The sequence below is a fragment of the Loxodonta africana genome, chromosome 22 (assembly GCF_030014295.1).
Source record: "Loxodonta africana isolate mLoxAfr1 chromosome 22, mLoxAfr1.hap2, whole genome shotgun sequence".
Taxonomy (NCBI): Eukaryota; Metazoa; Chordata; class Mammalia; order Proboscidea; family Elephantidae; genus Loxodonta; species Loxodonta africana.
The window spans coordinates 30,054,829-30,078,853 of record NC_087363.1 but is presented as its reverse complement, the minus strand read 5'-3'; the positions used below and the strand labels follow the sequence as shown (position 1 = coordinate 30,078,853).

At 53.7% G+C, this 24,025-nt stretch overlaps 1 protein-coding gene across 6 annotated transcripts in view; it reads left to right on the top strand.

Moving 5' to 3' along the window:
- Positions 1–12,191, top strand: part of ZBTB47 (zinc finger and BTB domain containing 47) — a 12,459-nt gene extending 268 nt beyond the window's left edge. The window contains exons 1-7 of one of the 6 annotated variants that reach the window (XM_064274727.1): positions 1–79; positions 3,809–4,000; positions 4,089–5,618; positions 7,282–7,429; positions 9,196–9,311; positions 9,826–9,970; positions 10,229–12,191. The exon at positions 1–79 is cut by the window's left edge and continues 268 nt beyond it. In XM_064274727.1, the coding sequence (XP_064130797.1) occupies positions 3,998–4,000; positions 4,089–5,618; positions 7,282–7,429; positions 9,196–9,311; positions 9,826–9,970; positions 10,229–10,593 (2,307 nt within the window). In that variant the 5' untranslated portion in view covers positions 1–79; positions 3,809–3,997 and the 3' untranslated portion in view covers positions 10,594–12,191. Of the gene's footprint in view, positions 80–403; positions 507–920; positions 4,001–4,088; positions 5,619–7,281; positions 7,430–9,195; positions 9,312–9,825; positions 9,971–10,202 lie in introns of those variants that run through there. The other 5 variants (XM_064274728.1, XM_064274730.1, XM_064274729.1 and 2 more) reach the window with 5 other exon arrangements.
- Positions 12,192–24,025: the final 11,834 nt, after the last annotated feature.

Genomic DNA, 24,025 nt, shown 5'->3' with positions numbered 1-24,025 from the left:
TCCGTGGCGCAGCTGGAGGACATCAAGGTTAGACTCCCGGACGAACTTCCCGGCGGGAAAAGGGGCTCAGCGCGGAAGGGTGAGGCTGGGGTCTATCCTCCCGGACGTGAGCAGTGGGGTATTGGCTGGGGGCCTCAGGAACCGAAGCAAGGCGAGTTGCACTGGGGTGGCGAACGCCACGCGTGTCCGCGCCCCGCGCCGGCACGCAGGGCGGCCTGGCCCTTTAAGCGTCCAGACGGCGGCCCCAGCTGACGCGCGGGCTCCAATCGGCGCCCCGCGCCCCCCGCCCGCCGCGCCCGAGGCTCTAGGGCCGCAGCTGCTCGGCGGCTGGACTCGCCGCGGCCCTGTGCCTCCGCCCGCCCGGCCGCGCCCCCGGGGGCCATGGTCGCGGGGCCCTGCGCGGGGGCGGCCCCCAGCGCGGCGCTTCATGGAGCGGCCCCGGCCTGGCCGCCGGGGGCAGCGCGATCCCGAGAAATACTGTGAGCCCCGAGCGCCACGGCACCATGGTACGCAGGGCCCTGCCTGTCCCCCCTCTTATCCGCCCACCTGCCCGCTCTGCCCTCCGGAGCGCACGGCCCGCGGTCTCGGGGTGGAGGGATCCTCCCCCTCCCCTGGTTCCCCCGCCCCCATCTCTTGGGTCCCCGCGGGCCAGGAAGGCGGCGCTATCGCGCGGCTCTCGACGAAAAGGGGGTTAAATTCCTGGGGTGGGGGTGCCAGCGCGGAAGGCTGAGGTCTCACTAGGCACGGGCAGAGGGGGGCGCTTCTCTGCTCCCAGGATGGCGCCGCCCTCGGGTTGGGTATTGGGGGCGATGGGGGGGGGGGTCGGATTCCCGCCCGGGCCTTGGGCCACGTGGGCGCTGGAGCCGTCCTGGGGCTTTGGGGCACCGCGGGCAAGGGTGGGGGGCAGCCCGCATCTCCGGTCCAAACTCCTGTGTGACCTTGGGCCGCTCTCCCGCCCTCTCTGGGCCTGTTTCCCAGGACGAGGTGGGGGGGGCGTATGAGTGCACGGGAGGCAGGCATAGACAACTCCTCCCCAAGAGGAGGAGCTTGGAGGTCATGGGCTTGAGCCCCTAGCCCAACCTGGGCCCACCCACTGCTGCCGGGGGCAAAGGAAGGATAGGTGTAGTGGGATGGGAGGCGGAGTGTGGATGGATGGTCCCGGGGTTTCATTCTGGGGCCTCCAGGGAGATGCTGAGGCACGGTGGTGAGCCATTGGCTTTGTAGTATTGGGTCAGGATACCCCTCAAGTGTAGAAGACTGCAGCTGTCCTAGTTGTCCCCAGTACTGGCCATCCCCAGCCTGGCTTGGGGGAGAGGGCTTGCAGGCACAAAGCACCTAGCAATAGGGGTGTCTGACCACCCCCTTGGTCCTGCATCTTAGACTGGGGTGGCCAGAACCCTGGGGGAGGGAGAGGGAGTGTAGCTGTAGCCAGCAGAGCCAGATGGGGAGGGGCATCCACAGCTGCAGGGAGCTGGCACATCTGGCTGGGGAGGCTGGCATAGATGATGGGCATGGCCCAGGAGGGGCCAGGCAAAGAGGCAGCTGTGTCCTGGGGCACGGCTGCCAGTTATGGACATGGATAGCATGTGTGTACCCTGTCACAGGAGTTCAGTCGGGGTGCCTGACCGCGTGGTTCCCTCACCCCTGAAGGGCCAAGGATGGTATTGGTGTGCCCTGGGGTTCTGTCTTAGGAATAGAGTCTTTGGGGCAACTGTCCCTTAGGTTAACCCCTTCTGCCTCTCTGAGGTCAGAGACCCTGGGGCAGGCGTCATGTAGGCCCTGGAGCCGGATTTGCAGATGGAAAGATTGGGCACTGGAGGGCGTTCCATGAAGGGGAGGAAGGTGGACTAGGGCCCTGGTGCCTGCAATGGGCTCCCCTGACAGGCCTGGCTTTGGCAAGCCTTTATCCAGATCACTTCCCCTGCCATTTTCTTGCCTCTGGAGGCCCCAAGGAGTCCCTTTTACAACCCAAGTTGAACCCTGACCCTTCAGCAACCCGTAGGTGGCAGTGACTGGGAAAGAGGCTGGGGCATCACCAGGGATAGTGGAGGGGCCTGGGGAAGCACAGCTGGTCCCTCTCAGGTGGGAGGGTTCCCAGACACCTTCTGCTGTACTAGTCATTAAAGGCTAAGAAATCTAGCCACATATAGAGTGGTGTCTGGTCCAGAGGAGTGAGTCTGCTGCTGTTCTCTGGGGGACCCTCCCACTTCTAGCCTCAGTTTCTCTATCTTTTCAGTAGAGGTTAGTCCCAGAAGATGAATCAGAATGAGTCAGAGAAGGAAGATAGGAGGGGCCTGGTGCCACGTCGCCATTAGATGGGCCAGGCCTGGAGGGCCAGCAACCCTGGAAGACAGGGGCAGATGTGTGTTTTCTTGGCTGAGGGCTGGGAGGAGGGGTGTGGTGGCAGAACTCAAGGAAGATACTGTCCATCTCCAGAGGCCTGGCCAGACTGGGATCTGGGAGCGCAGGGTGGGCACTGGCCTGACTGTAGGTGTGGAGGGTGGGGCCCAGGGCAGGTCTAGGAGCAGGTTGCTCCGCTAGCTTGTCAGGCTCATCCAGAGGTCCAGGGTGGATTCTTGGTGAGTTGACCGAGGTGGTGAGCTTAGACACCACCACCACTCACCACCACCACCCAGTCTGAGCCCACCCACTTGCTGCCTGGGTGATGGAAGGATTGGCATGGCATGTGGGGGTAAGCTGTGGATGGCCAGAGCTGGGGTTTCATCCCAGGGCTTCCAGGGAGGTGCTGGGGCAGGGTGGGGGCCAATGGCTTTATGGCAGTGAGGCAAGGCACCCTCAGGTGTAGGATGCTGAGATCTGGGTGGGCAACACCTGAGGAGGACCAGAACCTGGAAGCAGTGGGCTTGAGCAGGTAGTTGGCAGATTGTAATTAAACATATGCTGTTAGGCCCTTGCAGGGAACTGGGCCGGCTGCCTGTCTGCATGGCCCACTTTTGGGGAGGTGCTGTGGCGGAGCTGGAGTGATTGAGCTGGCCCTATTCTGAGCAATTCACAGAGGCCAGATGTGGCCCAAGGGCCAGATGTTCTCACCCATCGGACTTTGAGGAGCCTCCCTAAAGCTCCAGAGGCCCCAAGTGGTGTGGCCCCCAAGATGGAGCTATCCCAGAACCCTAGTGGAAAAAGGGTCTAGGGTGGGGCCCAGGGATCTCCTGCCTTTGAGCCTGGTGAGCAGATAACACAGCTGTGTTCCCTTCAGAACGCCCTCTGGGAGGGGGAGCTGCTCGGGGCCAGGCATGTGGCCATGGGCAGGAGAGGGGAAGTGACCGTTCCAAACTCTGGACAAATGATGAGGGCCTCCTTGGGCAGGGCAGCAGGACCAGGGTGGGGACACGTCACAGGCCCTGGGTCTGGATTCCTTCACAAAATTTTCTCCTTCTGTAGCTCTCAGGGTGTAGGCCTTGAGGCCTGTTGGTGAGGTGAGGCGTGCAGTAGGCCAGAGGCCAGGCTGTGAGTATGTGTGCCTGACTTCTGTTGTTGAGGTTCTTGTTTTTCATCTGTATATGTGAGTGTGTGGAAGAGAATCTGTGGGGCCTGCAGACTGTGGGAATGCAAGAAATGCGGAAGGAATGCCCAGGTCCCTTCTAGGGTGACCAGCTAGTCCGGGTTTGTCCAGGACTGTCCTGGTTTTAGCACCGAAAGTTCTACATCCCGGGAAATCCCCCAGTTCTGGGCAAACCGGGATGGTTGGTTACCCTGGTGCCTTCTCATCTCTTCTCTTCCTTTCCCAAACCCCGCCTTCCTTTTCTTGTCCCTTTCCCTTCCCAGGATAACTTTTCCCGTTTCACAGGGGAAGAGCTGGAGGCCCAGAAAAGTTAGCTGACTAGCCCAGGAGCTGATCTTCAGCCTCAAAAGGTGCCGGTCAGCGTCTGAGCTCCGCGGGGAGGCTGACAGGGCTTGGCTCCCGCTCCCCCACTTCCTTGCTGGAACTTCAGCTCTTCTTCTGTCCCATGGAGCAGGAGTGACAGGCTGCCCCCTGATGGTGGGCAACGCTGGGGGACGGGTGGGCAGCAGGGGGTCAGCAGGGGCCCAGCTGGCTTGACTCTCTCCCGTGCCCTCCACCCCCACAGTTGCTGGTTGAGAAGACGACCGACTCACCAGCGGCCGAGTTCTCGCTGGTGGAGGACGTGGCACTGCACTTTGCCTGCTTGATGGGCCGCTTGAACGAGCAGCGCCTCTTCCAGCCTGACCTGTGCGACGTGGACCTGGTGCTGGTGCCTCAACGTAGCGTCTTCCCGGCACACAAGGGTGTGCTGGCCGCCTACAGCCAGTTCTTCCACTCGCTCTTCACCCAGAACAAGCAGCTTCAGCGCGTGGAGCTCTCCCTGGAGGCGCTGGCGCCAGGTGGCCTGCAGCAGATCCTCAACTTCATCTACACGTCCAAGCTGCTGGTCAACGCAGCCAACGTCCACGAGGTGCTCAGTGCTGCCTCGCTGCTGCAGATGGCCGACATTGCCGCGTCCTGCCAGGAGCTGCTGGATGCCCGCTCCCTTGGCCCTCCAGCCCCCGGCACTGTGGCCCTGGCCCAAGCGGCTACTGGTTGTACCCCGGCTGCACCACCTTACTACTGTGACATCAAGCAGGAGGCTGACGCCCCGGGCCTGCCCAAGATCTATGCCCGCGAGGGTCCTGACCCTTACTCGGTGCGTGTGGAGGACGGGGCAGGGGCCACGGGTGATACAGTGCCCTCTGCCATTGGGCCAGCACAGCCCTTCTTCAAGGAGGAGAAGGAGGGTAGTGTCGAGCCCCCGGCCCCCTTGTGCAAGCTGGAGGGTGGGGAGGAGCTGGAGGAAGAGCTTGGGGGCTCTGGGACCTACAGCCGCCGGGAGCAGTCCCAGATCATCGTGGAGGTGAACCTCAACAACCAGACGCTGCACGTGTCCACGGGGCCTGAGGGGAAGCCAGGCGTGGGAACCAGCCCGGCCACCATGGTGCTCGGCCGGGAGGATGGGCTGCAGAGACACTCGGAGGAAGAGGAGGAAGAGGAGGAGGAGGAGGAGGAGGAGGAGGAAGAGGAGGGTGGCGGGAGTGGAGGGGAGGAGGAGGAGGAGGAGGAGGAGGAAGAGGAGGGTGGCAGTCAAGGAGAGGAGGAAGACCAGGAGGAGGAGGAAGAGCATAGCGAGGAGGAAGAGGAGGAGGAGGAGGAAGAAGGGCACAGTGAGCAGGATCAAGAGAGCTCTGAGGAGGGGGAGGCTGGAAGCCGGCAGGTGCCGGCGGGGCTCGGGGGGCGCCAGGACAGCCGGGTGGACCCCTCTTCCCATAGTCGCATGGCCACACGGTCCCGGGAGAATGCCCGGCGCCGGGGCACCCCTGAGCCTGAGGAGGGTGGGAAGCGGCCAAGGCCACCCCCAGGAGCGGCCCCAGCACCGGCCCGGGGGCCACCTGCCGCTGATGGGCTGGGGGCCAAGGTGAAGCTGGAGGAGAAGCAGCACCACCCTTGCCAGAAGTGCCCGCGCGTTTTCAACAACCGCTGGTACCTGGAGAAGCACATGAACGTGACCCACAGCCGCATGCAGATCTGCGACCAGTGCGGCAAGCGCTTCCTGCTGGAGAGCGAGCTGCTGCTGCACCGGCAGACGGACTGTGAGCGCAACATCCAGGTGGGCCTCTCGGAGTCACAGGGAAGACAGGGCAGGTGGCCAGCCAAGGTCACACAGACATCCAGGCTGGGCTAGGCCGGAAATGGGCTCCAGCCACCCACTGCCCCGCCACAGTCGGCAGGCCTTGCGGGCCCCACACTGCCTGTGGAGACCAGACTTAGCCCCTGACAGTCAAACCAGCCTAGGCTTTCAGGGTGGTGGAAGCTCAGGGGGAGCTGGAGCATCTGGGAGGGCTTCCTGGGAGAGGTAGATAGACCTGGGCTTTGGCACATGGAGAGGACTGGAACAGGACCCTTGGCAAGAAGGTCAGATTGGAGCACAGACTCGGGAAGAAGAGAGCAGAGACTTATGTGAGCAGGGGAGGAGGCCAGGAGGATAGCAAACGCCGGGGAAGGATGAGTCAGACGGTGTTTTAGCAGATCCCCAGGGCTGCAAGAAGGCCAGCAAGGCCACCATGTATAGTTTCATAGGTTGTGCACTGCACAAAAGCACTTGTGAAGGGAGGAGGGGTTTGCCAAGAGGGGCCGCCATTTTCCACTTCCCTCGAAGGCACTGTAGAGCAGGGGGCAGCTGGGCAGGAGGAAGCCCTTCAGTTAGTTCTCTGGAGGTGCAGGCAGGCCTGGACCTGGGAAAAAGGCATGGGATGAGAAATTTGGGAGGAGCAGGGGGTGCTGGGGCTGAGCTAGGGAGCTAGGCTGGCTGCCAGGCCTTGGCCAGCCTGAGTCTGTGCCAGTCTGGCCTCTCAGGGTGGGGGTGGGTGGGGGCGGCACAGGGCCAGCCAGGCTCCCCAGGAAAGGTTTTACTTTTTCTGGTGCAGGAGACATGGGGGGTCAGGTAGGTGGGTGCTAATTCCCTGAGCTAATTGGTAATTGCATGCCCTGTGGAGAAAGCATTGCCTCAGGGTTACCTGGTAACCTGTTCTACCCTTGTGCACCTGTTCCCACTTGCCTGCCTGCTGGGCTGCCCTTTGTCGCTCCACCTGCCACACACCTGATCCTGCCTCCTGAAGGGGAGAGAAGCTTGTTTCCCTTCTGACCTGTGCACCCTGACACAGTTTCTGCCTGAACCCTGGCCTGGTCTCTAGCCTTCGGGGGTGTCCTATAGGGATAGGGGACAACCAGGAACACTGGACCATGATCTGGGGAGGGGAGAGGAAGGGGAGTGTAGTCCCTGAGGTTCCCATGACCCTCCATTGCCTGATGGAACTTGGTCCTCCTGCAGGCCCACCCAGCCAGTCCCTTTGGGACCTGTCCCCTTGGGGGTCTCCATAGTGTCAGGGCATAGGCCCCAGCAGGGAGAGGCAATGGAGAGAATGTCTCAGCTTTATGGTACCTCACACCTGAGAGGGCTTCTCTGTGAACTGTGTGCCAGTTGTCTGTCTCTGTAGAGGCCTTTAGATGGACTTGTTGAAATGAGGACGGGAGGTGGGAGATGCTTCTTGGAAGAAGTGACCCTGGCCCTAGTTGGGCTTCCAAAGGCTGAAGGAGGACCCCAGGCCTCTGGGTGGGTGGTCAGTGTTCTACAAGTTACCGTTCTCAGCTCCCAAAACATTAGATCTGGCTGGTCATTGGACAGCAACAGCTCTCCAGCACATTTCAGGTGAGGAAACTGAGGCGCAGAGCCTTGTCCAGGACACAGAGCCTGAAGTCCTCTCCCCCCACAGTGTGTGACCTGTGGCAAAGCTTTCAAGAAGCTCTGGTCCCTCCATGAGCACAACAAGATCGTGCACGGCTACGCAGAGAAGAAGTTCTCCTGTGAGATCTGCGAGAAGAAGTTCTACACCATGGCCCACGTGCGCAAACACATGGTCGGTGAGTGTGGGCCGGTGGTGAGGGAGCCTGAGGCCTGAGCTGAACCCCCTGCCAGGTGTGCTGGGAGGGACTTTCTGTCCTGATGAGGACATAGGCAGTGTGAGGGGGTGAGAAGGCCCCTCTCAGCTGGGAGGCCTGGGGAGGCTGGCTGCAGTGGCAGGTGTGGTCTGGGCAGTGCTGCCATGGACGGTTGGGCAGGTTGCACATTAGGTACAATGGCCTGGACCAGTATCCAGCTGCCACACTGCTAACCAGCTGTGTGTTCTGCCATGGGGTTGTATCCACCCAGGAGGAGGAATGCCTTTTCCGAAATTACTCATTCAAAGTGCCATATGGTGGCTGAGGTGACATCGGGCCCCTGGCCAGGCCCTGCCTCCTTTCTCCACTAGAGCGTCCTGGGGGGCCACCCTGGGAGCTGACTGGCAGCTGAGACCCAGGTTCTAGGTTTAGCCAGCAGGGACAGATTACCCAATAAGCAAGGTAACCACATGCTTTGTGTGCTTACTGTGCCTAATACATCATTTATTAGCATTTACAGAGTAAGGATAAGCACTGTGTCCCATACAACCTGTTGTTGTTGAGTCTATTCCGACTCATAGGACCCTATAGGACAGGGTAGAACTGCCCCATAGGGTTTCCAAGGAGCAGCTGGTGGATTCGAACTGCTGCCCTTTTGGTTAGCAGCCTGAGCTCTTAACCCCCGCGCAACAGACAATAAGAAACAAAACTCACTTGATACAGATATTACAACTTTTCATGTTAAGTAAACATTAATATTTCCAATAGTTTTTGGAACTCAAATAAGTCGACCATTGCAATGAATTCCATAAAGTTACTTTTTAACTGTATAGCATTATGTACAGAGTTATGTCCTAAGTTTTGTAAACAACAATATTTATAACTTCAGCTTTAAAACTCTATATATGCTAATAAATGACGTGTTAGGCACGGTAAGTACACTAAGCATGTGCTTACCTTGCTTATTGGGTAATCTGTCCCTGTCAGGGATTTGCTGGGTAACTCAGGGCTAGTGGTCCCTCTGGGCACGGGTTCCCCAGCTCTGAGCTTGGTGTGAGGGTGAAAGGGGTGCCTGTCTCCAATTGCCTCCTCCCAGATCGTCCTTGAAGAGTTTCGGTTCTCATCTATCCCTGGCTTCTGGCTTACTCCCTCTGGAGTTTAGGGCCTGAGGCTGGGCCTTTATGAGTGCCATCCCTATAAAGCCTGACTACCCTTGAGGTTTCAATGCCATTATTAGCCCCTTTTTATACAAGAGGAGCCCAAGGCCCAGAGGCCGCTTGGGGAGCCAGTGTGTACTGCACTAACACACCCGTGGCTGGGCCACCAGTCCCACCTGAGATCCTTCAATCATCCCCTGAAGCTTTGGGGGTGAGGAGGCCCCGACTGTTTCCCTTGGCTAGAGGCTAAGAGCAAGGGTGCCCCTCAGCACTTGCATGAGTCAGACCTTAGAGCAGACAGGGAATCCTAGGTCCCAGAGGGAAGGGGGCTTGTTGGCAGACCCTCAGCTGAGGGAGCCTCACCTGGGGTCCTTGGGCCAGACCTCAGCCTCACAGGTGGCAGGTCAGCCCATGCTCTGGAATGATGGCCTCATTCTCCACCTGTCCTGGGACAGAGGCTACGAGGCAGGTCCCTGGGGAGGTCAGTCACACGGGGCTACCCCAGGAGGTGTGGGGGTGCTTAGGCAGAGGTCCCCTGGGAGGAGCTATGGGGTCCCCCCAAGACATGACAGCCCGGTGCCCGCCCCGTAGCCCACACCAAGGACATGCCCTTCACCTGCGAGACCTGTGGGAAGTCCTTCAAACGCAGCATGTCTCTCAAGGTGCACTCGCTGCAGCACTCGGGGGAGAAGCCGTTCAGATGTGAGGTGAGTTCCCTTCTTTACACCTGCCCAGGGCCACTGGGAGGGGCAGGGGTCAAGGGCAGCAGCTGCTAAAAAACTTGAGACCTAGGGAAGACAGAGTACAGGTGCAGAAAGGGGGCTTCCCCTCTGGACGTCTGGCCTCTGCCATCCTCCTCCTCTGCCCTTCCGGGTGGCCTACCCTGCCCTCACCCACTCCCTACACATTCAGGGTGGGAGGTGTGTCTGGGTGGAGTAGTGGGGGCAGGATCTCTGGAGAGAGGAAGAGCAAGGCCGAGACTTCGGGCTGTGGAGGGGATGGGGAGGCCTTCTGATGACGGGAAGGTGAAGGGGCCAGAGGCCTTATGCATGAAGACGCCCTCAGCTGTGCGGTCTCTTCCTGAGTCCTCAGCCCCTCCCCACCTGGACCCAGGTGTGCTGTGGCCCCTCTCCCCCTGCCCCTGCGCTGCCCAACCCCAGGAGCACCTGGCCTGCCCTGTGGTCCGAGGGCTGCTCCCTTCACCACCTGCTCCACCCCCAGAACTGCAGCGAGCGCTTCCAGTACAAGTACCAGCTGCGTTCACACATGAGCATTCACATTGGCCACAAGCAGTTCATGTGCCAGTGGTGTGGCAAGGACTTCAACATGAAGCAGTACTTCGACGAGCACATGAAGACCCACACAGGTGCGGCTGCCCTGGGGCAGGGCTCCACCCCAGGCTTACAGACCATCCCGCCTCAGGGTACCCACAATGGCCTTAGCCAGACCCCTTCGCAGCTCTGGGCCTCAGTTTACCCTTCTGTATGAGGCTCAGTGCCATCCACTTTGCTGCCCAGGGTTGGGGGAGGCTGCCCCTTAGAGGGTGGGGAGGGCCTGAGAGTGCTGAGGCTGAGCCCCACCGTGGCGACCCCCCGCAGTGAGGCCCTGTTGCCCGTTCCCCCAGGGGAGAAGCCGTACATCTGCGAGATCTGTGGCAAGAGCTTCACCAGCCGGCCCAACATGAAGCGGCACCGGCGCACGCACACCGGCGAGAAGCCGTACCCCTGCGACGTCTGCGGCCAGCGCTTCCGCTTCTCCAACATGCTCAAGGCCCACAAGGAGAAGTGCTTCCGCGTCAGCCACCCTCTGGCCGGTGACGGCGCCCCCTCGGCCCCAGGCCTGTCCCCCACCCAGCCTCCCGCCCACGCACTGCCCCTGCTCCCGGGCCTCCCCCAGACCCTGCCGCCCCCGCCTCACCTGCCGCCCCCACCCCCGCTCTTCCCCACCACCGCCAACACCGCCGCTGGGAGGATGAACGCCAACAACTAACTGCCAGACTGCGCAGCCAAAGCGCGGCCAGCCAGCCGACTGAGCCCGGCCCGTGGGCAGAGCTGGGACCTGAGCCCAGGACAGACTCCTGGAGGGACCCCAGTGCCCCTCCTTCCTGGGGGAGGGCTCCCTTGCCCCACCTCCAGAGGTGGCCCGTCATGCTTCACTTGAAGCACCTGTCCCTGGAGGTGTGCAGGCTGGGGACCCCGAGCTGGTGGAGGGTGCCTCCCTCCGGAGCGCTCCCCTTTCAGCGACTCTTTGAAGCCTTGCTTTTCTTTTTTTGAAGCGGTGAAGGACAAAAAGGAAACTGTTAGCAGCTCCCCTCCAGGTGAGGGGATGCTGGTGGCCACAGGTGCAGTAGGATGGGTGGGCCCTGGGCAGCAGGCGTGGCAGTCACTCTGTGGAGGCCTGAGCTGGCAAAGGTTGGCCAGGCTGAGCCTGGGTCAGCTTCAGTGTCTCCTCCACACCTGTCCTGCACCCCCTAACTTGGCCTCACATGCTGAGGGCTTGGGGAGAAGTTGGGGGAGCTGGCCCCCCTTGGAGGAGGTGTGGACCCAGTCTGCCACACCGAGGCAGGGGCTTGAAACTGATACCTGTGTGGGTGTTGGAGTTGGGGGTTATGAGGCACAAAGACCGCAGACCCAGCTCTGTACGTGTGGAGTGGGGCAGGCAGGGGCTGGACCCCAGGGACTTGCTCTCCCCAGTCACACCCCTGCTGGCAGGCACAGGGATCCCCAACCTGTGCCAGGCTTCCCTGAGGGCCCTGAGTCCTGGGGAGGACATCCCCAGAAGCCACTGGGTGCTGTGGACCAGGCCCTGGGTTGGGCAATCAGGCTGGCTCCCACAGCACTGACTCCCAGGGGCCTTTGAAGTGGGCTCAACCCTAGGAGCAGGCTTGGGTGTTTAGGGTTTCAAGGTGCTATCAGTGGGGCAGGAGCAGGGCTGCTGTTTATGGGCACCCTGTCCCTCACCAGCTGCCCTGGCTATATCTCCCACACCAGGAGATGTGTGTGTCTGTGTCCGTCTCTGCTCCCGGAGGCCAGTCCGGGCCTCATCCTCACCCTAGGCCCAGCACACAAGCCACTCCTGGTTGGTCTCCAGCGTCCTTGTCCCTCCTGGGCTTCTGCAGTGATGGGAGCCTGCACCTTCGGGCCCCTGGGGTGGGGCTGGGGGCTGCCAGGGTGCCCCAGCCTGTTCCCAGTGCTTGCCCCCATGAGGCTGGGCACTAATAGGACACCTTTTTTGTTGTCATTTAACGTCTTTATTCCTGCCTTTAAAATGGGGAGGAAGGTTCCATAAGCTACATGTTTCCTAGTTAAGCTCTCTCCTATTGTGTTTATACGGTTTTGTTTGTTATACTTTTTGCACCTTAACCCCCCACTACTACCCCACCATCACCACCACCTGCCCAGCGTGGCTGGCGTAGGATGGGGCATGAGCCCAAGGGGGCTGCTGGAGGATGGTGGAGTGGGGCTGGGTCTCGTCAGCCCGAGAGCTGAGGGGATCGGAACTCCTCTGACTTCCTCGTGAGGCCTGCGACGCCAGGGCGGGGGCAGGAGACATCTTAATCATCAATAAACGAAGCACTTTATTCTGTACAGATGTGAGCAGGCCAAGGCGCCTGTGTGATTTTAGGGTTTATAACCCAACCCTCACCACCTGGTTTTCTGGGCTTGGAAGGGGCTATGCCATGCGTTTCCCTGTGCTGGGGCCCTGCACTTGTTGGGCTGAATTTGGGGCTGTAGCTGGAGTGATAGAAGCCAGAGCCCACAGACCTCACCCTCAGGGCCCCTGCCATCCTCCGAAAAGAGAAGGCTAGGCTGGGCCCTTCCGAGAAAGGAAGGCTTCCCAACTGCACACACACACTCCAAGGCTGAGGTTCCAGTCTCTTGCGAGGCCAGGGCAGGTCTCCCAGGTTCTCACTTTACTGTTGCTCTGTTCCTCCTCTGCACCCTTGATCTCTGGGCTTCTGTGACATCCCAGGGTTCCCTCTCCCCACTTCCCCCTGCCCCTTCTGCTTTTCTGACCTCTGGTCCCAGCGCCTGGTGGCTCTTCAGAGCTGGATCATGCTTTTCCAAAACAGCCCACGTTCCCCAGTGGGCTGTAGGCCTGGATCCCCCTGGGTTCCCAGGCCCTATCACTGGCACCAGGTTCCAGCCTGAGCAGACCTGGGGGGTCCTGGCCAGGCCGGCCACTCATGTGTCTCGCCGCCACACCTTGGCGAGCAGAGATTGAAGATGGTGGGGGTGGAGCTGGTGGTGAAGTGCTATTCGAGAACAGGGTTTCCTGTTCTTGCACCCTTCCCCTCTGGGGTGCAGGAGAGGGCCCCAGACAGCAGGCTGGGCACCGGGGAAGAAGAGTCATTGTAGCTGTAGGTGGTACTGCCAGTCTCTTCTGGGAAGCCCGATCCCAGCGGGGACAGGAGTCCTATGTCCCTGGTGCTAAACGCTCTCCTCACCTTGGCCCAGTGTAGATGGGAGCTCCTTTCTGGCCAAACCACAAGGGTCTAAAGCAATAATTGAACCTCAGCAGGGCCGGTATGAATAGGGATTGTTTTACCATCTTTACATTTCCTTTCTTATTTTGAAAACAAATTAACAAGCACCTCGATGTTGGAGTGAGGGGACTGGGGGCATCATAAGAGTTCCCAGGTCTGTTGGGTATGGGGGAGGGTCAGGATCATCACCTCCCACAAGAGGCCTGCTGGGTTGTACCTCTGCTGGCTGGGTGGCTCATCCTGTGTGGCCAGACCTCAGGTCTGGAGCCCGGGCCTGCCCCCTCCCCAGCTTCCCCTGTGCTCCTTGACCTTGGCCAGCTGGGGCAAGTGGCTGGAGAGATGAGGCAGGCCTCCAGTCCCATGACCACAGTCGGGGACCGCAGGTGGGTGATCAAGGAGAGCGAAGGGGAATAAAGTCAATACAACTCCTGTCCCTTGGCCCCGCCTCTTCTTTACACTCTGCCTGCCCGCCCACCCGCCCACCCTGACTATTGACTGCAAAGACAGGCCAGAGCAATACCGACAGCTGAGTACACAAGCTGCATGGGCATCTGTGCCTGGAGCATCCCCGATGCCATCTTCCTCCCTGAAGGCTGGGGTGGGCTTGGGGAACACCAGAGTTAGGAGGTGGGCACTGCGACTGGTTCTAGGTCCTGGGGCAGACACAGGAGAGGTCCTGAACTGCAAGGCCAAGGTCCCAAAGGCAGTGCCCACAGAGACCCTGCAGGCATGACCTAAACAGCAGGGACCAGCCTTTCCCACTCACAGGCCCAGTACTGGCGATGCTGTGATGTGCAAGTGGGCTCGTTGCTCCCTCGGGAGCTCACAGGCCGGGGAGGTCTGAAGGGACCCGCTCTCAGAAATGCTGACACGGGCCCCTGGGAGGACAAAAGCTCAGGTGGAAGACAGGTGGTGGCCTCCAAGAAGGCAGCAGTGGCTCTCCTTGGGACCTTGGGGATGGCATCTTTACCCAGACATCCCATCTGAGCACTCTCTCTGTGCTGGATGGAATTCTAGGCCCTGGGAGGCATGCCAGCAATGAGGCTCCTGCTGCTGTGGGTACAGAGAGGGCTCTGCTGGGACCTCGCAACGGGGTGGGGGGGGAGGAGCCTGACTAAGTGGCCTCAGAGGGTACTGACGCTGCCTTCCCGTACAGTCTCTCTTCTTGGACTGAAAAGGTCAGGCACCTGCTGCTTGCTCAGATCACCCTAAAAACGAGGCTCGTTGACAGACCTGGGGGACTGCCTGCTCCCCGTGCCCCTTGTGGTACCCCTGCTTCTCTCTGCGCTTCTGTTCTCTTCTGCTCTTGCTTCCTGCTAGTTTCTGCACATCCTTTCCCCTCTGGCCCTCACCCACCCCTCGTTCTCACAATATTTCCAGCTTCACACTCAGGAGTGTCTCGGCACTTCTTGTGCAGGGCTGTGTGGCAGAGGCCGCAGGTGGCTGCAAGCTGTGGATGGGCATGCACCACGGTCGACATGACAGAGCGCTCACCTTCCCTAGTTTTGGTCTTTGGAACCAAACAGTTCACTAACCCCTCACATCCTAGAGCACAGGCGGAGCAGCACTGACCTGTGGGAGAAAGCTGGGCTTTCTTTCCTGCTTAGGGGTGCCCATGGGCCTGCTCCTGATCACGTGGCTCCCCTGAGCCTCGGCTGGAGGCTGAGTCAGGACAGCTGGTTACGCTGCAGTGACAAACCACTTCCGAGCCTCAGTGGGTCAACACTCTGAGGCTTTGGGTGGCGTCCCAGGGCAGTCGTTCTCCACGTGGTGGCTCAGAATTCAGGCTGCTTTGATCTCATGACTCCACGTCAAAACAGGCCTCCAGAGTCACCAGAGCCAGGAAAGAGAGAACGGACATATCGGTGACATACCAGTTCTGTTTATATTTCATTATCTAAAGCAAGTTCTATGACCATGCCTTACTTAAGGAGGGTGTGGAAATGCAAGCCTACTGTGTGCCTGGAAGGAGAAAATTGGAAATACGGGTGGGCAGCAATATTGTCCTCTCTACCTGGGCCTGTAGAGCCTCCAGAGGCCAGGCTGCTGGGAACCTAGCCTGCAGAGCTGGTTTCTAAAGTCCCTGGAGGGTCAACAACAGGATAAAAGGGCAGTGCCTCTCCAAAGTTCTGTCAGGATAGAAGTTGAGATGAGTCACCCCAGTGTCCACAGGTGACAGCATTGGGGCTTGTGGGAAGTCGGGAAGATGCTGGGATCCATCCTGCCTCCCACCAAACTCAAGGAAGGAAAAGCAGTTGAGTAGGACCCCACTTTGAACTTGCCTTCTTCTCACCCCTACCCCGCTTCAGCTGGAGATAGGAGATCTGGGAAATCCTGTGGCCAAATCTAAACTGGGATCCCTTAGGACCCTGGGACCCCTGTCCTAAGACCACAGGTCTCATTACTATGAACACTTGACAGTCAACTCTCACCGCATAACCTTCTGAGGTAGCTGAGGGTCTGAGGAGGCTGAGGTTCAAGAGAGATAAAGAGGGCTGCACATGGCCAGCAAGTGATAAGAGTCAGGATTCGAACTCAGGTTTGTGTGATTCCAAAGCCATGTTCTTTAGCCACTGAACAATGCCACTTTCCCATGCTTGACTCCTCTGTGTCCCCCCCACTCAGCACACAGTGCCACTCAGGGGAGTGTGGTGGTAGATGGCAAACTGGCATTATTGGTTGTAAACAACAGAGCCAGCCCCCTCTAGCTAATTTAAGCAGAAAATGATTTAATGAAAAATCTCCAAGAGAACCAGAGCCTTGGGCTCTGGAGTAACAGAGTCAGGAAAAACACGGAAACCACCCTGTAAAACTCGCCCTTGGAGTGGTGTGACTGCCACCCTAGCTGGGCCTTAATGAGCTGACAGCTTGACACAAGCTCTGTCTCTACTGCCCCTCAAAGGTTAAACCCCTCCTCTGCCACCCTCACAAACCTAGTGTCTGTGTGGTGTCTGCATCCTTGATTTTCTCTCATCTAAATCAAAGTCTTGGGTGGATGTGCCTAGTCGGCAGATAGAGGTCACATGTTTATATCCCAGCTGCAAGGGAGGCTGGGAAATTATGTTATGTTTTCTACTTTGGACAGGTGGGACTCACAATGAAGTTCACTCACCAGTCAGAGAAAGTCAGTCCAAACACGCAGGCTGGCAACAAAGTGTAGCAAATACACACCACCATCTCGCCCTTCACTGACCAGTAACAACATACATCCTTTTCCACATTCGGATCTCCAACGGAACAACAAAATGCTCTCAGTTAACAACCTTCCTTATACAAATAGGAATGTATTCATCCTCTTCCCAAAAGGGGACAAAATAATTTCTTATCACTAACTGCAGGATCCGTAGGTGATGGCCACTCCTTGTCTAGTTCAGCTGTGATCTTGTGTTGGCATTCTGAACTTATGGACTATGCTGTAAATGTAGCCATCACCAATCTGATCCTTTATAAAATAGAAGGGAATGGGAGGGGGGAAAGAAAATTAGTTTAGATTTATGTCTGACTCAGCAAGGAAGGAAATACAGAAAGATGCTACTGCCCTTATTAAGCCTCTGTTGTGAGGTCAGAGATGATGCTGATGATTTCACACCCCGTATACATCCCTCCTGCCCTTAGCCTGTACCCTAGATAGTCACTGGAATTCACTTGGAAGGGTGTCCCAAATCTGCAATCTTGAAAGACAGGAGACCCTGGTGATCCTGTATGGGGTGGCTCTAGTCACCCACTTATCTTTCACCTCTTGATAAGGAGCAACAGGAACCATACTGAGAGCTGGATGCAAGTATCTCTTTCTCCACTGCCCCCCAAAGGCTAACCCTGGATTCCAGACATCTGCTTCCTACCCCTGCTGTGTGGCAGCAACCAGATTTCTCCTGAAGGCCAGAATCAATGGCCCCAGTCCCTCGTCTGACTTATTCCAGGTGCACGGAGCCCTAAATCAAATGGTCAAGTGGCATTCTCAGCTTCCGACTGAATGGAAATATGATCGAGGCCCCATGAAAAGTCCTCCCTTGGATATAGGAAGCAAAAGTCCTGTGAGTGAGCCTTAGCCTAGGGTAGACTCCCAACGCCTCCCACTCCACCACCCAGGTTCTGGGACCCAGGTGATCTGAAAGAAACTGTACCAGGTCCATACTGGTCACAGAAGGCTCCCCAACCTTGCAAGGTGGAGTCTCTGGGCTCGTGCTATAATTGATTCTTCCATAGATAATCCCACTTCTGCATCGAGCCAGCTGCTTCTGGGTGATGGGTTGGGCCAGTGCTTCCTATTAGCTCTAGCCCAAAGCCACATATCATTGGTTTTTTATAGAAGCACTTGGGGAAAAAAATCTGATTTTTTTAAATTAGAGCTTGGACATAGTTTAGGACGCCAAATATTTCTGGAAGGTTTTAAAGAAAAATCTTAAGTCTCCCGCCCCTCCTCCCTTCCAACTGCCCATAGCAGTTGGTTTTCTTTGGTATTTACTTTCATGTCTACAAACACCACTATTTGATTTTTTCACTTTTGATAATCATCTATTGATTTCTCTCTCTATCACCCCCACCACACACACAAACACTACCAACATGACTTCCCTCTTTCTCCCAGTATAGCTATATTATAATTTTGGATTAAATTAATATTCAGTGTATATATTATGACTATGTAAACACTGTTCTCAACTAAGTCATACGATAGAATATGATTTCATTTCCTTTTTTGCATATTTTTTTCCTTTTGTCTCTTTAAAAAAATTTTTACCTAGGCTTCTACATGCTTGTCATTATTATATCGCCAAACTCTTTGCAGTAAATGTAATTCTCCTTCTGATAGGTGCAAACACAGCAGGTGTCCATCAGTTTCCTCTTGGAGCCATCTCTCCCAGAACCCTCACTCAAATCTGGACTGGTTGATCTCTCTCTACGCATCTGCACAACTCTCATCCTGGGATTTCCCTTCTCCATCTTAGTCATCTAATGCTGCTATAACAGAAATATTGCAATGGATGGCTTTAACAAGCAGGAATTTATTCTCTCACAGTTTAGGAGGCTATAAGTCCAAATTCAGGGCACCAGCTCTAGGGGAAGGTTTCTCTCTCTGTTGACTCTTGGGGAAGATCCTTGTCATCAATCTTCTCCTGGTCTAGGAGCTTCTCAATGCAAGGGCCCTAGGTCCAAAGGATGTGCTCTGCTCCTGGCTCTTCTTGCTTAGTGGTAATGAGGTCCCTCTCCTCTCTGCTTGCTTCTCTCCTTTATATCTCAAAAGAGATTGACTCAAGATACAATCTAATCCTGTAGATTATGTCCTGCCTCATTAGCATAACTGCCTCTAATCCTGCCGCATTAACATCATAGAGGTTAGGATTTACTACACATAGGGTAATCATATCACATCACAAAATGGAAGACAACCACACAATACTGGGAATTGTGGCCTAGCCAAATTGACACACATTTTGGGGGGACACAATTCAATCCATCTTGAACACCATCTTCCTGAGAATTACCTTTGCCTATTTTCTTGATGGATCTTCTGTTTCCCTGGATCCTGTGTCTTCCTTTACCCTGGTTGGCTCCCTTGTTTTGGCAAGACATATCCTCCAGTGGCTTCCTGAGGAAAAGTTTATGCGAGTGTGGAAAACCATGGCCGGGCCTGACAGAATCCCTTCCTCCAAGACCTGGTAATGCAGGGGACAGCAGGGCTCCCAGGACCACAAGCTGGTTATCCCCACACAACTGCAAAGTGGCTGCACAGGAATGACGCTTAGCCACCGTTATAAACTGTAAACAACGTGGCAAGAGGGCCCTGGTGTGCACAAAATTAAAACCATGTCCCATGAAGAGATTTGAGAATGGAAGAAACTTCAGAAACATTTCTGAAACTACAACATTTTAGAAATGGAGAACAAATTCGTGGTTGCCAGTGGTTAGGGACAGGGTTGGTGGTGGTGGGAGAGAGTTGTGTATACTTATAAAAGGGCAACAGAGGAATCCTTGTGGTGATGGAACCATCCTCTATGTGTATCTTGACTGTGGTGGTGAATGTACGAACTTATATTTGTGATAACATTGTATATAACTAAATCAAACGCACATTCAAATGAGTACAGTTGTCTCTTGTTATCTGTGGGGGATTGGTTCCAGGACCTCCACAGATACCAAAATATGTGGATGCTCAAACACCTTATATAAAATGGCGTAGAATTTCCATATAACTGATGCACACATTCTCCCATATACTTTAAATCATTTTTAGATTATTTATAATACCTAATACAATGTAAATACTATGTAAACAGTTGTTATACCACATTGTTTAGGGAATAATGACAAGAAAAAAATCTGTACATGTTTAGTACAGACACAACCATCGTAGGCCTAACTACATAGTACACATCAGCAACAACATAACGTCTTTTTTTGGAACATTTTCAATCCATGGTTGGTTGAATCCATGGATGTGGAAGCCACAGATACGGATGGTGGACTGTACAAATACAAGTGTTACCACTGGGAGAAATAGGGTAAAGAATATGCTGGATCTCTCTATATTGCTTCTTACTACTCTGTGTGAATCTACAATGATCTCAATAAAAGTTTCTGTTTTAAAAAATGATCAAAGATCATTAATTTTTCCTTTATTGTATCCTGCTTTTGGTGTCAAGTCTAAGAACTCTTTCCCTAAGCCCTTGGTGTCACAATGGTTAAGCGCTTGGCTGCTAACAGAAAGGTTGGCGGTTTGAACCCACCTAGCAATTCCACAAGAGAAAGACCTGGTTACTTGCTCTGGTATAGATTACAGCCTAGAAAGCTCTACGGGGGCAGTTCTACTCTGTCATGTGGGGTCATCATGAATTCAAAATTGAATTGATAGCACCAAACAACCAATACTGAAAATTCTCTCCTGTTTTTTTTCTGACAGTTTTATTGTTTTAAATTTTATATTTTAAGTCCATGATCCACTCTGAGTTTTATTTTTATATAAGGTGGAGGTTTTGGTCAAGGTTTATTTTTTGCCTGTGGATGTCCAATTGTTCCACCTTCATTTGTTGAAAAGTCAGCCCTTCCTCTATTGAATTGCTTCTGCATCTTTGTCAAAATCAGTTGAGCATACTTGTGTTTCTGATTCTCTATTCTGTTCCACTGATCTATGTGTCTATCCCTCCACCACTATCATACAATCTTAATTACTGTAGCTATAGGGTAAAAAGAGTCCTCCCACTCTATTCTTCTTTCCCATATAAATTTTAGAATAAGCTTGTCTGTATGTCTATGCAAATCTTTTCGGGAATTTTGATACAAATTGCATTAAACCTACAAGCCAATTTGGGAAGAACTGACATCTTTACTATGTTGAGTCTCCCACTCCTTAAGCACAGTATGTCTCTCCATTTATTTGGGTCTGCTATGATTTCTTTCATCAGCGTTTTAAAGTTTGCAGGAAACTTTTATTTGCTTTGGAGTGATTGCAAGTGGTGTTAGGTTTTACATTTTGATTTCTTCGTATTCATTGTTGGTAGACAGAAATGCAGTTGGATTTTTTCGTTGATCTTATATTCTTCAAAGTTGCTTAGTTTTTTTTTTTTTTTGGTAGATTTTTTTAATGATTATTTTCCTTCATTCCTGAAAGGCAGTTTTGTTGATGTAGAATTGGTGGTTGACAGTTTTTCTTTCAGCACTTGAAAAACATTGAGCCACTTCCTTCTGGCCTCCATGGTTTCAGATGAGAAATCTGCTGTTCTTTGAATTGCTGCTTCCTTATTGGTAATGTATTATTTCTCTCTGGCTGTTTTCAAGATTTTTTTTTTTCTTAATTTGTCTTTAGTTTTCAGAAGTTTAATTATGATGTGCCTTAGCATGGATTTCTTTAGGTTTATACTGTTTGGGGCTCACTCAACTTCTTGAATCCATACGTTTGTGTCTTTCACCAAATTTGGGATGTTTTCAGCCATTATTTCTTCAATTATTCTTTCAGCTCCATTCTCTTTCTTCTGTCTTTCTGGGACTCCAATGATACAAACATTGGGTCTATTGTTATTACCCCATGAGTCTTCAAGGCTTTTTTTTTTTCTTCTTCTTCTTATTCTTCAGTCTATTTGTTGCTCTGTTGTTCAGATGGGGGAAATTTTGTTGATTTGTCCTCAGGTTCACTGATTCTATTCTCTGTCATCTCCACTCTACTATTGAGGCCACCCAGTGAGTTTTTGTTACTGTATTTTTCAGTTCTATTATTTCCATTGGAGCCCTGGTGGCCCAGTAGTTAGGAGCTCGGCTGCTAACCAAAAAAGTTGGCAGTTTGAATCCACCAGCCACTCCTTGGAAACCCTATGGGACAGTTCTACTCTGTCCTATAGGGTCACTATGAGTTGGAATCGACTCGATGGCAATGGGTTTGGATTATTTCCATTTGATTCTTTTTTATAACTTCTGTTTCTTTGCTGAGATTTTTTGTTTTAAAAGAATTTGTAATTGCTTGTTGAAGCATTTTTATGTCAGCTTCTTTAAAATCCTTGCCAGATAATTCCAACATCTGATTAATCTTGGTGTTGGCATCAGTTGGTTGTCCTTCCTCATTCAAGTTACGATTTTACTGGTTCTTGATCAGTAATTTTTTTTTGTATCCTAGACATTTTGTCCATTATGTTATGAGACTTTGAATCTTTCATTTTAGCAGGCAGTCACCCTGATGAGGTTTAGCATGCAGCCTACATTTGTGGGCCGTGATTGCAATGACAACTTAATTTTCAGAGTCTCTGCAGTGTTATTTTCATCTGCTTGCTTTATCTGGTGCCACTGGGGCTTCCACTAGTCCCTGGTGGTGCTATTTGAGGGAGTTACCAGGCCAGGCCAGACCACCCAATGCCTTTTGGTCGGGGAGGAGAGTCTCAGACCTGGTGTGGAAGAAGAACACTTCACCTGGTCACTTACTGTTAGCAGAGCTCTTGATCAGTTCCCTTTACTGGTGGTGCTCGGCTTGCCTGGTGATGTCAGAGGGACTCCCTTCAATCCAGGGAGCTCATACAGTGGACAGTGGGGAGTGGACTCCAGAGGTTCTAACAGTGCTGTCCCTCAGCCAGTCTCACCAAAACAGATTCTACATGCTCCTGCTTCCACTTCTGAATTGAAGTCTGGGATCACTGAACAGGATTGGTGGAGTTCAGTCATACGTCTGTGTCTCCAGCTTCAAGGGAAGCTGGGAAAAAAAGCTCTGGTTTTTACCTTGGGGAAATGGCACTACTGATATAGGAACTGCCCCAAACATAGGAAGGCCATGTGAGAGATGTTGGAGGCCTCCAAGTGTGACAACAGTCTCTCACATATGGACATATAATAGGACTACTTAAGTAAATACTCAATGGCCAGGTCATAGCCCAGACCCTACATCTTTGCTGGCATGCTGGTTCTCCACCAGAGTGGGGCCTGCTCATGCAAGAGGGATGCGGACTTTATTGGGTTTCTTGGTACATCAGTAAGGTGTTCCCTGAGCCCGGCAAGGTGAGTGCAAGTTGTCTCTAAAACCTCGCATGGTATTTCTCTTAAATGACCCTTTCCATGTGATAAGACTCCTAATGAAGGCAGAAACTATCAGTTAAAAATATGAGTAGACGATCTGGATGAAGCTTAAATAACTATGTTTTATATAAAACAGTAGAAAATGCAAACAAATTATAGTGATGGAAAGCAGATCAGTGATTGTCTTGGATGAAGGGGGTGGCGGGGAGGGATGTGGAGAAGGATAAAAAAAAGAGCACAAGGAAACTTTTATGTATAGTGGATATGTTCTCTATCTTGATTGTGGTGGTGACTTCATGGGTGTATACATATGTCAAAACTTAACAAACTGTACATTTTAAATACATGCAGTTTATTGCATGCCAATTGTACTGCAATAAAGCTGGACAAGGAACAAAAGAAGACGGAAGAAGAACTGACGCATTTGAGCTGTGATGTTGACAAAGAATACTGAATATTCCATGGGTTGCCAGAAGAATGAACAAATCACTCTTAAAAGAAATACAACCAGGATGCTCCTTAGAAGTAAGGATGGTGAGATTTTGTCTCATTTACTTAGGACATACCATCAGAAGGGACCAACTGCTGGAGAGGGACATCATGCTTGGTAAAGCAGAGGACCAGCAAAAACAAGGGAGACCCTCAATAAGATGGATTGAGACAGTGGCTGCAACAACGTGCTTGAACATATCGCCTATTATGAGGTTGGCACAGACCAAACAACATTTCGTTCTGTTATACATAAAGTTGCTATGAGCTAGAATGGACTTGACAGCACCTAACAAAAACAACAAAGCTGGGTACCTATGCGCATCTCCCCTGGGTGATGAATAGAGTGGGTGGGGGTAGAGAGGAAATAAGATTTGCCCTGACTTGATGATGTGGGTGATGGGTACATCAAAGGTCATCGCATTACTCTCTCTACTTCTGTATGTTTGAATTTTCCATAATAAAAAGTTAAAGCAAACAAACAATGGCTCCCTGTCTCATTCAGGGGAGAAACCAAAGTCCTTCCACTGGCCCACATGGCCCTACATGATTCCCCAGACTCACCTCTCTGCCCTCATCTTCTCCTGCTTATCTCATTCACTGCTGCAGCCCTCTGGGCTCCTTGCAGTTCCCTGAACAGGACAGGCACTCTCTTGCCTCAGGGTCTTTGCTTATGCCCTTCCCCTCGGCCTGGAATCCTCCTCTCCCATGGCTTGAACCTGCCTAAAGGTGACCTTCTCAGTGAGTCCATCCTGACTATTCCATTTAAAACTGTTACTATCCTATACCTGTCACTTTCCATGCCCTCTTCCCTGTCTCCACAGTAGTTATCATCTGACGTCCTGTATAACTATTTATTTGTTGCTGTCTCCTCCCCTTCCCCAGAACGTAAGCTCCATGAAGTTAGGAATTCCTGCCTGATTTGTTCACTGCTGCATCCCCAGCATTGACAAC